General features: G+C 43.3%; 2 protein-coding genes across 3 annotated transcripts; both read left to right on the forward strand.

The window, feature by feature from the left end:
• Positions 1-1,924: 1,924 nt before the first annotated feature.
• Positions 1,925-6,927, forward strand: LOC6606072. Of its 2 annotated transcripts, XM_032718699.1 has the most exons (7): positions 1,925-2,103; positions 2,170-2,596; positions 2,652-2,902; positions 2,965-3,558; positions 3,617-4,430; positions 4,521-5,137; positions 5,196-5,326. In XM_032718699.1, the coding sequence occupies exons 1-7, from the start codon at positions 2,017-2,019 to the stop codon at positions 5,232-5,234; spliced, it is 2,829 nt and encodes a 942-aa protein (XP_032574590.1). In that variant the 5' UTR covers positions 1,925-2,016; the 3' UTR covers positions 5,235-5,326. The 2 variants fall into 2 exon arrangements, with proteins under 2 accessions (XP_032574590.1, XP_032574589.1); XM_032718698.1 differs by having other exon boundaries at positions 4,521-6,927.
• A 1,878-nt stretch (positions 6,928-8,805) lies between these two features.
• On the forward strand, positions 8,806-10,918 carry LOC6606073 (basic helix-loop-helix neural transcription factor TAP). Its single transcript, XM_002030846.2, has one exon. It carries the CDS (start codon positions 8,901-8,903, stop codon positions 10,095-10,097), a length of 1,197 nt encoding a protein of 398 aa, XP_002030882.1. The 5' UTR covers positions 8,806-8,900; the 3' UTR covers positions 10,098-10,918.
• The last annotated feature ends 4,680 nt before the right edge of the window (positions 10,919-15,598 follow it).

Here is a 15,598-nt window from a genome sequence, read left to right on the forward strand (position 1 = left end):
TCTCAGTGCACTTGATGGTAAGTGAATTGCAGCAGGAGCATCAGAAGCAACAGAAGCCCAAACGATTGTAAATCATTTCCATTTACGTGTCTGGCCTAATTGCAGCCATCCGACGGAGACCTTTGAGCGATCCATTTGGATACGTCACCACTAATGTTTCATTTGCATGGTGACAAAGTGAATTAAATGGGTTCGCCTTAAAGGCGCAACTTTGGCCGCACAATGGGAGAATGCAGCGAAGCCCCGCCCTGACCAAACGCCTTTTCCGTTCTCGTGGACGCCACATTTGTGTGGGAATCCCTCGGTGCTTCCATTGTGAAGATGATGTAGCTGGCGCTGTTGGCAGCTAATAATAATTTGTTTGCACTTTGCATATGCCATCTGGACAACAAAGGGCCGGGGCAGCAAGGACATTCGCAAGACATGGGGAACACAATGTCCTGGGGTCAAGGCAAACGTCCTCCAGAACTCTTATATCCGCGCAAGAAATCACTGCATTGGAATAGTGGGTGTATTGGAGTACTTATTGGTTTTCAATTTCTTAGCAAGCCATATTTCTAATATCACATGTGAATTTATCTTTCATGTTTTATAAGTCAGGCCAAATTACCTTTAAAAATGTATCATTATAACAATTATTTTTCTCCATATTAAGTGATGGTAATTTTGAAAGATTTCAATGTGCCACCTTAAGATATCATTATGTTCTTATCATGACTGTATATCGAAAGGCTTAAATGTTAATTGCCTGTCATTTTAATAATTATCGCGTCACGTCAATAAGAAAATTGGTTAGTTGCGTTTCATTCTCTTCGATATTCAGTTCGTTCAGCAGTTCCAATTTAAATATAAAATCAATTGTCAATCCGGTATTGTAGTCAATAATTTCGATTGCACTTAATGTTTAACCAATTGCCTAAGGTATCAGTTCAATATTGACACATTTGCAGTTTATAGATACGACCCAGTAAAATTTGCGAAATTCTTTTCGAGTTGTTGCTGCTCCAGTCCGGTTGCGAATTGCCATCCTCGTGGTCGCATCATGGTGTTCGTAGTTCCCATGCTGCTGCTTCGAATTCCTTCAAAAATTCGCTACTGGCATATCAGATGTCGCAATTAATGATAAAAGTGGTTTGTCTTCTGAACAATTGCTTTTTCCGCAGTATTCTAGGTTATGTTTTATCAGTGCCCACAAATGTGCTCGTCGCACATGCATTCTTAAGTGGTCTCAGCTTTTAAATTGTCTGCTGTTTTATTACTTATTTTTTTTTTTATTACTTTTATTACTTTTTTTTAAGTCAATTTCCTAATTGGGTTTGTACTATTTTACAAACGACACAAGTGTTCAGTTTTTGTTGGTAGTCAAACAAGCATATAGCATATGAAAAATCCGCGGGTTTTCGTCTGCAAAGTTTTCGTCGTGTTTTTCTGACGAACAGTTTCCAGAAATTTCGTTCTGCCTCAGGAATTCGAGGTCTGTTAAAAGAGGCTAAAGCCAAGTTTAATACAAGGAAGTTGGTTTCCTTTCCCTATCATAGCCTCAGTACAATTTCTATATTTATAAATGCAAAGAAACTGCAAACTTACTACGCTATAATTTACTTTACATTAAAAAATATGTTGATATAAAATAGTAAAATAATAATATATATATTTTTTATTATTTATATAATATATTGTTTTATATATATATACTGTTAAAAAATGTCTATACTGTATCGCATTTACAAAGTGCATATATTCTTGCTGTATTTTTTTTTTAAATAAATTACTTTTGCCTGCGCCAAAAATTTAAGTTGGCAACAATGGCCATAGCGAGTGCACCTTCCCCATTCAGCAATTACAGCTAGTCTCGCGAGCGAGTACATGAACCTCGAGACAGCGCTGCCACTATGTTTAATACCATCCATTTACAGTAATCGGGGTCAGCTGTTGCAAGCTAAATAAAACTAAATACAAGCCGGCTGAAAAACAAATCGACTTTTCGCAGAATTGTCATGAATTAGGTACTGCAGAATGGATCTAATATTTTCTCAGGATGTGCACGATGCACAAAAGTTCCTGGATTGTGCGGAGAAACTGGAGTACGACGAGTTCTCGGCGGTAAGGACTAGCTTCGAACATATATCCTGATGTCCCTGTTTTCATGGCTTTAATCTTGATCTACAGAAAATGTTTGTATTCTGCAATGCGCACAGCGATGTGGATGTGTTTGAGCTAATGGGCAATGACCGGTTGTCGCAGTTAATCTACGGATGGGAGGTGTGCCACCTGCCCACCAGGGACTCCGAGTCTTTAAAGGCTCCAACGCTGCGTCACATGGTGCGGGTTTTGGCCCACCACTCGCTGCTGATTTGGTTTAGCCAGGAGTGGAAGACCTGCTCCGAAGGTCTCAAGCAACTGTTGCTCTACAGCCTCACCAAGGCGGTGCCGGCGTTCTACCAGATTGCTGACCTTGCCAATTTCAACTGGTCGTACGTTCTGCAGTTCCAGACAAAGCCCTGGAGCCTGCCCTATCTGCAGCAGCTATTCCTTAACCTGAAGCTGAACAAACACACCGCCATCGAGCACCCAGTTCCTGCGGCATCAGAAGAAGGTAAGCAATTACTATTTTTCCACAAGGATTTATCTAATCATAGTCAATTTTTTAGAAGTTGCTTTTCTGATACAGGAAGGGATATCTCTGGCCCTGCTGCGGCTAATACAACTCTTTAATGCCGGCAACTTTGAGGCCGTGAAACAGCTGGCGCTTCGGATGCTGGCTGCTTGGGTGAAAGCACACGAAAATGATCCATTTGTGTCCTTTGAAGGGGATAAAAACTCAGTTACACTAATCGGTCATCTATACCTCTTGACTGTTTTTGTAAGAGATGAAAATCGAGGCTTTGTGATAGATAATTTGGTAAGGAAAACTTACATGATATAACATATCAAACATAATGTAATCATAAAACCACTCCTTAGATGTACAACATACGGTTCTATACCCAGATCATGCAGGAAGCTTCGATCTTATATGACATTAACTTTACGCCAGCTCGACTTATTGCCCAGGTTTGCGTGCGTCTTCAACTCGGGAAAAATGGGTTCTTTGAGCAAATTGGGTTTAGGAAATTCAAATTCAGTCTGGTCACTTCATTTGCCGTCATACTGGAGGTCTACGCCAGCTATGTGCTGGGGAATCTCTTGATGGAGCTTCAGGCGCTCAACGAACACGATTTTCTGGAGCACCTGCCACAGTTCAAAGAGCTAATGTATCGCTATGTAGAGGAGCGGGAGAGCAGCGAGCGCTTCCTTCTAGGGGAGCTCAAGAAGAAGGAAAACCAGAGAAACAGCCACTTTCAACCACATGTTGTAGAGCTAAATCTCAACTACCAGCAGCAGATATGCAAGGGAAACCGAGCCAGCAACTTAGGCGACTACAAGAACTGTGATGAAGACGAAATGATTCAACCTGAGGTGGACGAAGAACAGGATAGACAAATAGATCCAGTGTTTCAAAATGTACCAAACAATGAGGAAGTTTTGAGCTTTGTGTACAAACTGCTGGCAGAACGGGTAAGCGATAAGAACTAAGAAAAACAATTCCTTTGCTAAACACAGTGCTTTCTTGTAGAATTTTTCAGGCTGGAAATTTGCTAAGATTGCCCTGCTGCTGAAGATCATTGGGCAACAGTTGAATGCAATTGAAATATGGAAATATCATCCCGGATTAACAGTTGATTTTATGCTTAATTTGGAAGAAAAGATGTCGGAAAACTATGCTGACCTCGCCAAGGTATTCTCCGAACATGGGTTTATGGAGGCAGAATTTTGGCTGACTGCTTTCTACCTCCACCCCACATCATCTAATTATAACGAAGTGAGGCGCTGTTCGCGGATCAAGAAAAAGCGACAGGAGGATGACTTGCTTCCTGCTACGACGCCACAGAACGTCAAGTACGAACTGCTGAGCTCCACCATCGATGTGGACGAGATTGTGAAAATAACGAACCATTTCGATCCAGTGGCCGACTACGATTCTATACACAAGTCGCTGCAGGCGTTGCGGCTTCCCCGCAGCATGATCCAGGACCTGCTGACCGTGGTCTTCCAACCACGGAATAAACGATACTCATGGGCTCTCGATTGGCACACGCTGCACGAGCGTTGCCATGCCCTACTCAAAAGCCCGGACCTGAAGAGAAAATTTGTGTCTCTCAACATGGCCGAGGCAGGCGACAATTTGAAGTACCTCAAGATCGACTATGCCAAATACAGGGATCGCCCGCAGTTGGACTATGGGACCATAGAAGAGGGCTACGAAAATGCTGCTAATCTCCCAGAGACTGAGGAAGAAGCTGAACCAACGCCAGCAGTGGATGATGAAGCAGAGAAAGCCAAGGAGCAGAAAAAGCGGCGACCCGCAAAACGCAAATTTTGGGACGAAGGTTAGCAACGAAATCTTTTTCTTTTGAGCCACTTGCTTTCATAAATATCAGTTTCAGTCATACTAATAATTTAAATTTAAAATCCCACAGTAGTGTTTTCGGAAGACGAGGAGGAGGCTGCCTCAAGCGATTCGGAGCCCTACTACACGGGAAATGGCCGACGGACTCGGGTTAGGGCCGCAGCCATGGTAGCCAATGCCATGTTGTCTGACATGGATCGAAGTGTGCGCGGTGGGCGACGATCGAGCTCTCCAGAGACATCAAATCACCAATTTCATACACAGCCCGTCGTCGAGCAGCAGCCAAAAATCGCAGTCCAGCCTCCAAAACAAGTGTGTCTACAAGAAACCTCCGCACGTGTCCAAAAGCGTACGATTAGCGAACTTTTGGAGTCACGACCCAAATTTACTAATGAAACCGTCGGTTTTAAGCCGATTGCCGACATATGGAGTTTCAAGAAGGAAGAGCTGCAGAATGTGGTAGGCGACAGCAGCAGCATGATAGAGTGCGCCTCGATCATAAACAAATTCAAAATCTTGAAGGCCCTCAAAATGGCCAAAGCTGCAAAAGCACCCGTGCAGCCATGTCCCCAGCTTGTTCGAAAAATCGTTCGCACGGGATCGGAAACTGAAAGCGTAAACTCCGAAACTTCCACGATGGCTACCCACGACTTCAATGAGGAGGAGGTCAGCGAAGGTTCTACCGCTGTAAGTAATGAGCTAACACCTTCGCCGACCACAAAGTCTGATTTAACCACGGACCCAGAAGTGTTGCAGCCCACTGGTGGAACCAAGACGCATTTGATCCATGGGAGCCTAGAATCTACAAAAGTGCCACAGAAGACTCCGGAGTTTAAGTTTTTGACCAAGGAGCCCGTAAGAACTGGAGAACAGACCCAGCAGCCACTGGGAGATGCCTTAAAGACTAGTGATCTTAAACAGGTCCTCCCAAATAGACCGTTCAAAGTAGAGGAACTGGAAGCAAGACAGGCGGTCGAAAAGCCAAAAGGAACTAGACAACCGCAACGAGATCTGCCGAATACTAGAAAACAAAAAGATAAGCTTATCCACATGCAGCACTTAGAAAATTCTCAGCTGCCTAATGAAATGTCAACGCCATCAGAAACCGGGACAGAAACCGACACCGCGGAGGAGACCCTTCTGTGGGATGGCAGTGATGAGAACCCGAGAAACAAGCGCTTAAAATTTAGCACAGTGAACAACGAATTCAATTCCAGATCTCCTGCAAGCGATACCAAGGAAATGGAGACAAATCGTCAAATCAACGAATGCCTGACGCGTTCTTCTCAGGTGTGCTTAACTGGGCTGACACCACAAGACATAGAAAAACTCAGGAGAGTAAGAGTTCGTGTTAAGCGAACTAATCTGGCAAATTTATATCACGACCAGACACGTCGCAGCCAAAGAAGGCTCACAGCGAGTCTGAACGGCCAGAGCCGCTCCCACACCGAGGACAGCAATGCATCTTCAAACAGCTACAATGAGCGCCAATATGGTAGGCGCCGCTTTAAGAAGTTTGTGCACATCACATCGGACTCGCCAGCACCTTCGGAATCGTCCACGCCATCGCCGCGCATGATAAACAATCCGATCTTCAAGCACATTACATCCGATTCCTCGACAGATCTCGAGGAGGTGCCTCGGCCTGTTTCTGCGATTAGAAGACGCGGGCGTGGTCGTGAACGCAGTGGACCCAAGTGTAGAACACAACCAAATTTGCGACGATCGCCTTCGTTTCAGCCAGATGTGATCGAGCTGTCCTCGGACTCTCTTTCGTCCAACTCACCAATTCCAGCCGCTAACCACCCGATGAATAACTTTACACATGCAATGGATATGGATCCGCTTTACGAGGAGGCCATCATTCCGTTCTAACACGCTGTTGACAAGTCGAGCCTGCTACCGAGCCGGAGGCGATGTTCTACGTGCCCGGAACGAATGCTGGCGAAGGGATGTTCGGAGGTTGCGCAGCAGAGGAAGGGAGCAAGGAAGATGAAGTATAGCTGGGAAAATCGAATTCGTCTCGCTTGTTAGAATGCAATTAGCCTGGGGCACACTTCGTATTTGCTTTGGCTTCCAAAACGCCAGGATTTTGATGAAATTATTTACGTGTACATCTGTTTGACCAAGTTTCCGGCTCCGGCTTCGTATTTCGGTTTTTATTTGGTCTGTGACGCCGCCTGAGGGCCTTTAAAAAAGAACTCTCATCGAGTCCAGGCCAACACTCAATGGAAAAAGCAAACACATCCGCACTTCAATTAACTGCCTAATTGATGTGCATTGTGGTTTTAAAAAAAAAACCAAATTAGCTACACGCGTCGGAGGAGCTTTGTAATACGGATGACGACGACGGCGACACGTGGCTGCTGGTCTGAATTTAAGTGGCATATATATAGCTCAAAGAAGCTGGGTTCGGAAAAACCGAATTTTTGAAATTTAAAAGCTGGAATCGTGTGCCAGTTTTTTGCCCATGTTTGCCCACCAATCAGTATTTTTTGCCCACGTCCAGTTTTTGAGATATGCATTTTTCGAAAATCCAGGACGTGGGCAAAAAAAACTAATTAGTGGGCAGACATGGGCAAAAAAAATTCCAGCTTTTAAATTTCAAAAATTCGATTTTTCCGAACCTAGCTTCATTCAGCTCATATATATGTATATCAAAAACTAAGTGATTTAGAGAGGAAAAGCCGGACAGGGATATTATTCTCATGTAAAAGAAGTTGTTAGTAGTACTTAGCTCTTATAAAGATATTGATACAAACTACCATAAATATACTTACTCAATATAACTTACGGAAACACTCATTGTACTGATCTTACAAGAAAAATTATTAAAAAATAAATAAGTATGCCCTTAAGCATTTGTTTATTTATATAAATCTATAAGGAAATTAATTAAACATCAGCTCTACATAGTACATGTTTCATAACTAATCGTTTAGCTACCTTACACAAAATCATACAACCGAAAATATGAAGTTTATTATAAATATTAAAGAAAAAATGGTGTCACAATTACTTAAGCAAGGTCTATATTTTTCCCAACAAAAGCACTCAATTTATATCCATTAGGAAACGAGCGGCTTCATAAGCTGCTTGAAATGTGGCATATTACTAAATTAGCCCCCTCGACACTCAAGTTCTCACTCGTGCTGGTAATTTGCGGCAATTGCCGCATATCATAACAAATCCGCACGTGGCACCCGTCGTCCACTTGAAATTGCAACTCCGATACTCCTTCAACAGGATTGCCGCAGATAGGAATCCCAAATCGGCACACTTGGCCACTTGAGCAGCCGTTAAGACCGCGGCACGTGCCAACGCCTGGGTTTTGGGCCTTCTATCAGGAGGATGGAGTCCTGTGGGAGTGAGTACTTTCCGTTGAATACACATGTTGCTTTTGGTAAGTGGAGGCGGCATCCTGGCCACGTGCCACTAACCCGTTTAGCGACAGTCGTAAGCCCTAAAAGATTATTGCGGTTTAGTTGCGAAAGGCAAAAGAGTTGATGGTAATTGAATCGTTTCAATTGCAATCGCATTAGTTCGATGTTGCGATAAAATAAAGTAACAATTTATTTAGCACTCATACATACTCTATAGATGTAGGTAAGGATAAGGATACCTAGTACGGTAATGGATTAAATCTCGTCTGAAAATGATACCTACTCCAAAAACATAGCAAAGTCGCAATGATCCAAAGATATCATATTCAACAAAAGCATTTCCTTAATTTTAAACATTTTTTTACTTATCATTAAGGTGAGGGTTTTTTACAAAATAGATAATATTTCTTCTTTTAATTTAATTATAATAAAGGCATAACTAAAATGGAGCAACAATAAAACTCATTCATTAATATAAATATTATTAAGTTAAAAATGTGCAGTAAACACATTGTATTTAAATACCCCTAGAGGCAGGGTATGACTATAGAGACGAGCTTTGATGATGCCGTTGGCGACACCGCTGATCCTCGGACGCAGACATCCTTCCGATTGGCTTAGAGTGCACCGCTCGCAGCGGAGCGTGAAAAATGCTCGTATTTTGACTGGTAGCGGCGGCCCGCAGAACGAATCTCCATCTCCAGGAAGTTCACCCCGCTGCCGGGAGTTCCAGCTATACGACGTTGGTGTGTGAGTGGGCAAAAGCCACCCCCGGGCGGTAATCACAGCGCATATCTGTTGGGATTTGTGTCGGGGTTCTGTGCTCTCTACTCTGCGCTATGGCGCCGCCACGACCGACGACAATGCGCCGAGGGTTGATGCCTGTTAGTCCGGACCCAAAGCAGCGGGCTTAATGGCTGGCCGGGCACATAAAACCGGTGCGCACTCCTCGCCAGCTTTTAGTTGGTGCGGGCACGCGAGACGCGAAGAAACAACTCTCTCAAAGCGGAAATCGTAAATCGAAAATGTGCTAAAGGATATACACACCGAGATAAAGATACGAGATCATGGCCGCCTGCTATAATGCCTACAGCGCTGTCTCACAGTCCTTCGAGTTCGACGAGGACGACGACGACGCCTCCTTCGACAGTGGCTACGAGAAGAGCTTCGAGACGGAGGCCCAGTTGAGCTCACGACGCCGCTTGGACTTCGGCACTCCGCCGACTACGGCGATCCCGCAACCGTACTCCGGCGGAACCTGGGACACCGTACCGCTCAGCTCACCGCCGGCAGGCTTCGTCGGATTGCTCGATACGAGCAGCAATCACAGCACTCGGAGCGGCAGGACGCTGGTGGAACATCTGAACAGTCGGGCCACGAATGGCGTCTTCGATCCGCCATTGACCAGTACGCCGGTGAAGTCGCCAGAGGATCCCGATGCGCCGCGACCGAAACGCAAATATGCCGTCGGCAAGAACAGAGTAACTCGCTCGCGCAGTCCAACCCAAGTGGTGAAGATCAAGCGATTCCGCCGCATGAAGGCCAATGACCGGGAGCGGAATCGCATGCATAACTTGAATGATGCCCTGGAGAAACTACGCGTCACTTTGCCCTCGCTTCCCGAGGAGACGAAGCTGACGAAGATCGAGATCCTGCGATTTGCGCACAACTACATCTTTGCCCTGGAGCAGGTGCTGGAAAGCGGAGGTTCAATCAACCTGGATTTGGAGAAGCTGCAGAACTTCACGCTGAGTGGTGAGAGGATCACCAAGGAGCTCTTCGATGCTCTTTTCGTAAATCCACAGCCGTATCCCATGTTCGGACGAATGTTCCCCTATGGTCAGGGAATGGCGCCTCTTGCACAGCACCAGACTGCTCCAGCATCGCACGCGGAGCAGCCGCCGGCAATGGGTGGCTTTCAGCACGGCATGGACTATCCGCAGCAGCCACCAGGATTCGACTTTACAGGCAGCATGCGGTTTTACCACCAACAGCAGCAGCAGCCACATCAACCTCACCATCTGCAGCCTAATCCCCAGCAGGAGTCCAGCCCGCAGCAGTTTTCGCAGGAGAAATACGATCTGTTCAGGGGATCCTTCGATGCAGCTGCCAATCTTCATCCTACAAACTTGGATTCTGGGATTCACCAGCAGAGCAGTTTCTACTCGCAAACACCGCCATGGAAGGACTATCCGGAGGATCCGGCACACGTGCATCCCGTTGCACATCCACACAGCTACAAACACTTCGCCCCGCAGGTGTAGCACAGTTTTGGGGGCCAAACTACGATCTTAGGGTGTTCAGCGTGATATACTGAAAGATTGCCGGGAATTGCAGGAAACTGATCAAGGGGAATCCCACGAAGCGATTTGCCCTTGACTTACTTTAAAAACAAAACTAAAGTAACTTATGGGTTCAATCTCCGGGTTTCCCTTCCTCATTTTTCTCAACTTTCCTGCAATCCGTTGATATTGGTAATAAGCGAGGCACCTAATTGACTGCTGAGATTATCCTCAAGTTTGGAAATGAAATATCTATGAAAATTTCATATTTCATGCTTGCTATAATCTTTGAACTCAATTAGTTTCATGTTATAGAGGGATCCTCAATAGATTAACCAATATAAAGCTAAACATCCCAGGTAAAGCTTCACTAACTCCTTATTATTTCTTATGAATTCCCATAATATTTGCATTCATTGGCTTTTTTCTTGTGGATCCCTGGTGAATATTTGAATCAAAAGTGCTTAGAATAATCAATTTTTCAAAAAGCACTCTTCTTCTCAACATATTCGTATTCTTCTTGACTATATAGTACAAATCGGTTGTCCATTTAGTGTAAGCGATACGTACCTTGCCATTCTAGACTTAAGACCTATCTATAAGGATCCTTGAAATGAACCAGGTATTAGCCATAATTAACTGTACAATCGATTAAGTATGTAGGTTATGCCAGATTCTATATCAGTTATTGCAATGCAAGGAAAGCGAGCTAGTCAGGGCCAGAACTTTAAGGTGATAAGATTGAATTTCGATGTAAAGCCATAAAGATTTATTTTTGCAAATAAAGTTGACGATCAAAACGAGCCGGAAAATTGTTTTGCGAGTGGGAAGAATGGACGAACTTCAGGACAAAGTCAAAAATAGTAGCCAAAGCAAACAACCCTGGAATCAGTACCGCCGCTGTGTGCGGATTTCAGATCCCAAACAATGGACTTAAATTCAAATAAATATTGTATATTGCAGGGCACATAAAACGAATGGCTTTGTGTGTGTGCACTGCAGCTTGTTCTTATCGTAGGGGGCACTTTTCGCCCTTACAATTCGACATGGGGTGAGTTCAAGTAGAAACCGAACTCGAACTCCCGGCTCGGCCTTCGGAACTCGAACAATGGAAGATTGCCGTCACCTGCCACACAATTACAAAACGAATGTACCAACAGCAGCAGTCAGGACCAAACGGGGAATCCTGAAACATGAGCTGTGAGCCAGTGGACCTGCATGAATGCCACTCAAATTATTTAGTTGAATGAACCGAACCGGCAAGAGTCGAGGGAAATGCTTTACTGCTTTACTGCCTAACTGGGTAACAACTGACTGACTGACGTTTTCCGTTACGAGAAAGGGGTGAAAAGGTGGTAAAGATGCTGCAAAGCAGGCGAGGAATTCGCAATCTCAACTGAAGATTACAATAAGACAGTCTTATCCGTTAATAGAGCTGTCATATTGAAAAATCTTAGATCTTAAGGCTTTAAAGTTTTAAAAACAGACGAAGGTTTGCCTAATGCAACATAAATCGAAAAGTGAGAAAACAGGATAACTCTTAAAAACCATTTGGATCCAAATCAAATCATATCATATTATTTGAATAATCATTCACTGAGCTCTACTTTAAACTAAAAGATTAAAAATTAAACCAAATCCTGAGCATTCAACTATGTTTAAGTTAACTAGGCATATTTGCTGCTGGTAAAAGATTCACTCATTGTTAGTTATTGGGGTTATAAGTAGGAATTCGCCAGTTTTTCCACAACTAAGCCGGCGTTTGTCATTTGAGCAGCTTTGTTGGAGGTGTCGGGATTTATCTTTGCAATAATCATTATTATAGACCGGCATGGGTCCTGGATTCTCTTGTCCTGTTGTGCTGCAAAGGCGCAAATACGCAGCGGGTGAGCCAGCTAAGCTGCATTCAATTTCTGGGACTCACTCGCCTCTCCTCGAGGGATGAGGATGAGGATGAAACCTGGCACGGATGGGACTGGCATCATTAGCGGACGGGGTGGCTGCGTTTCGATGGCTATCGGCGGATCAATGACGACATCGATGCCCTGACTCCCTTGCCCGAATGCTAATGCACTGCGAGGCTGGAAAAACAATTTGGCGATGGCCATAAGGCGATAAGGCAACCAAAATGGAAACAAATTGCCATGGACATGCTAAAAGGCGCAAACACAATGGATTGGCATCTTCGGCTGCGGCAAGTGCAGGTCCTTGGAGAGCGATTCATATGCGGTCCGATGAGATTGCACAAAGGACTTCAGCTGGGTCGACTAATGGCGGAGGGTTCGACTCGCAGATACCTAACCAAATCAAATTTCTGTGTAAATATACAGGGATTAGTCAACATGGAGAAAACACAAGGGGCCATTTCATATACTTCCTTATCAAACCCAACATGGAGAAAAAGCTGCTTTCTTTGAAGTTTATTTTATCAATTACTATATACTATAGATAGATACTATAGATAGATCTATACTATAGATTTATTATTATTTTTCATCAACTTGTATTTTAGATAAACTCAAGCATGACGAAAAGCAGGTCTATCTGAGAACTCTACTTTTTTTTTTAAGATATGGATAAATATATTAAGCTGTTTGTTGAAAATATGTTTTTACTAAGTAAATGAATTAAAAGAATGTGAAATTTGTATGTGCATTATCCGTCCTTTTGGTATTCTTAAACCTTATTTTTGGTTAATAGTAAAGAGACTGGATATGTAATATTTTTGTCTGTCAAAGGTTGGATATGCATATAGTACGTGATAGCAAAGTCAGAGTTCAACCCTTGGAATGGAAAGCATGAAATATTAAGATCATATATCACACCGTTCCAGACGACACCGCGCCAATTTGTCCTTGCCCTTTTGCGATTCCCATTTCGCAAATCGAATTTTATTTGCCGAATTGATTGTTTTACGCCTTTTTAGCAAGACGTTGGCACACATTTTTTAACCCTTTGCCGGTGCACGTGGTTATTGCTGCCCCGGATCCATTGTTCATTACCCCTTTTTGGTCCTGATCAAACATTGATGGCAGAGATTCGCTCTGGTGCAATAGCTACTCGTTCGCTTTTTAGCGGCAAGTTGCTCGACCTTTTTGCCCATTCATTGCCCTGCTCGAATTGGTTTATCTGTGAAATCTTTGACGTCCTCTGGTTGTTGTTTTTTGTGAGCCTGAACCTTCCGGGGTGTGCGACCTCGTCGTATACGTTACTGTTCCGATTCGAAAAAAAATATCCATGTGTGCCCTACCTTTGTCGCTTTCGAGTTGTGTGCTCATCTAACCGAAAAACATTGGATAAACAAACAGCCGGCTCGAGTATTTTGTTACACTTAGTGCCCGTACGCGAGAGTCCTGGCGCAGGACCTTTTCATTTCTCTATTTTTCAGGATCCGTGGAAGGAAGGCAATCTGTCGCATTTGTGTGCAATCGTCCCTCGGCTGATACTGTAAAATGTTATGCAAGCGCTGATTTTTAATCCGATCAGAGCGGTTTTAGTCAAATTTAAGCAGATTTATGTCACATTGTTGAGCCAGAAAGTGGTACGCAGCGAAGGGAAAACAAACGAAAATGTTAACACATGTAAATCAAGAATCAGATAACTATATAGTGCATGTTCCTCTATTAGGTAAATCGAATTGAGATCATGTTCCTGCCCACTAAAGATAGGACCAGAAAATTCGATTGAGGTTGCGGAAAATTATGTGAATGAAGGAGAGAACAGAAGGTCCTGTGGGTTGTTTCAGGGTACTTTATATAGATTGAATTTTCTAGCGTTTTGTGGCATACATCATCACAGAATTTTAATTTGATTTTTGCTATAGATTAAACCTGTTTAAATGGTCAAATAAATTAATAAAAAGAAAGAAATGTATTGAATGCAATACATTATGCAATGATTACAACCCAAGCATTTTGAGCAAGTAATGAAAGTCATTAAAAAAAAGACAATAAATCTATTTTTTAAATAGCTAAACTCAATTCGTGCGTAATATTTACTTCCTTGATCTTTAATTACAACTGAGGTTCCTCTGTAAAAGATAAATGGTCTTACACATGACTGATTATTAAGAGAACTTTTCTAAATCAGTTTATCAAAACGCCAAGCAGTTTTCCAACCCCATATAAGAATAATTTTTCAATTCCAGTCACATTCGCATTCTGGGACTGTGCCAAAAAAAAAAAAGCATTTCAAATATATTCCTTTTCCAAATGAATAAACTGTTAGACAAACAATACATTAAACTTTACAACTTCACACCCGCTGCCAGTGTACGCGAAACATTAGCATTTGAGGACGCACCCTTCTACTAGGCTGAAAATGGAAAAATCCTGGCAGCAAGCAAGGAGTGGTTCATGGTGGGTCATGGACATGGTATGGTTGCTGTACCACAAACGATGAGTTGATTGTTATGCAAATGAGCTTAGCCAGAAACCAGCAACCGGCGACCAGGACGAAATGTGAGAGCTCAACCCCAGATTTCGACTCGGATCCGGGTGCAGTTCATCAAGTGGTCATAAATTTATAGGTAGTTTGCAGACGCGCAAAGCTGCCTAATTACTATGCAGCGCCATGTGCATAATGAAGCTGACATTTCTAATTTATGGTTGATATTTGTTAATTTTTTTATTCGTTGTGCATAAATTGAAATCGGTAGGTTGGCACTAAAATGTCGGCAAAACAACGGTTTCATGCCCAGTTATTGTTAAATGTAAACAACGGACACGGCATTTAATGGGGGTTACGGCGGAGAAATCCTTTCCTGATCCTAAGCTGACGCATCCTGGTAGTTCCACTTCCGGCTTAGAGCAACTATTCGCGCGAAAATCCCGCGCTAAATCCGCCATTGTGTGGGCTTCCGCACAAAAAGAGGAAAATTCGGGGAAAAATGCGAAAAATCTTTGCAAAAAAAAAAAAAAAAAACTGGCGAAAATTACCCCAAAACGTAAATGGAAGCAGAACTAGTAGTTAACTGCAATTACACAACCCCTAAGTCCTTTTTTATGGCCCTGCCACCTCGGAAAGCGACCGTTATGATTACTTGCCACACTTTCCTGCCCCGCTTTTCACTTTTTGGTATGCACGCAAGGCCTCTTCTCACTATTTGTTGCTCAATCGGGAGAAGGAGGAGGTCCTGCGGCAAAGGAAATGGTAATGGCTGGGCTCAGTCATTAATTGTTGGCATTGTTTGCCGCCTCGTCAGCCGGACATCTGGCTAACTGTCTAGCTGCCTGACACTAGCTGTCAGAAAACTGAATCTGGGGTAAAAAGTCAGTTTCTAGACACCTGCATACACACGATGGATAGTGTGTGTAATGCAAATAAATCGTTACGAAATCGCATTGTGAGTCAAATAAAATCTATAGCAATATTTCTATGTCGTTTTTGAACACAATATTGTGAGAAGATAGCATCAATAAGTTATTTGATCTTGTGATACTTATAATTCTAGAATTGGTAAAGTATACAAGACACTTTAAGTA

Source organism: Drosophila sechellia, chromosome 3L (assembly GCF_004382195.2).
Source record: "Drosophila sechellia strain sech25 chromosome 3L, ASM438219v1, whole genome shotgun sequence".
NCBI lineage: Eukaryota > Metazoa > Arthropoda > Insecta > Diptera > Drosophilidae > Drosophila > Drosophila sechellia.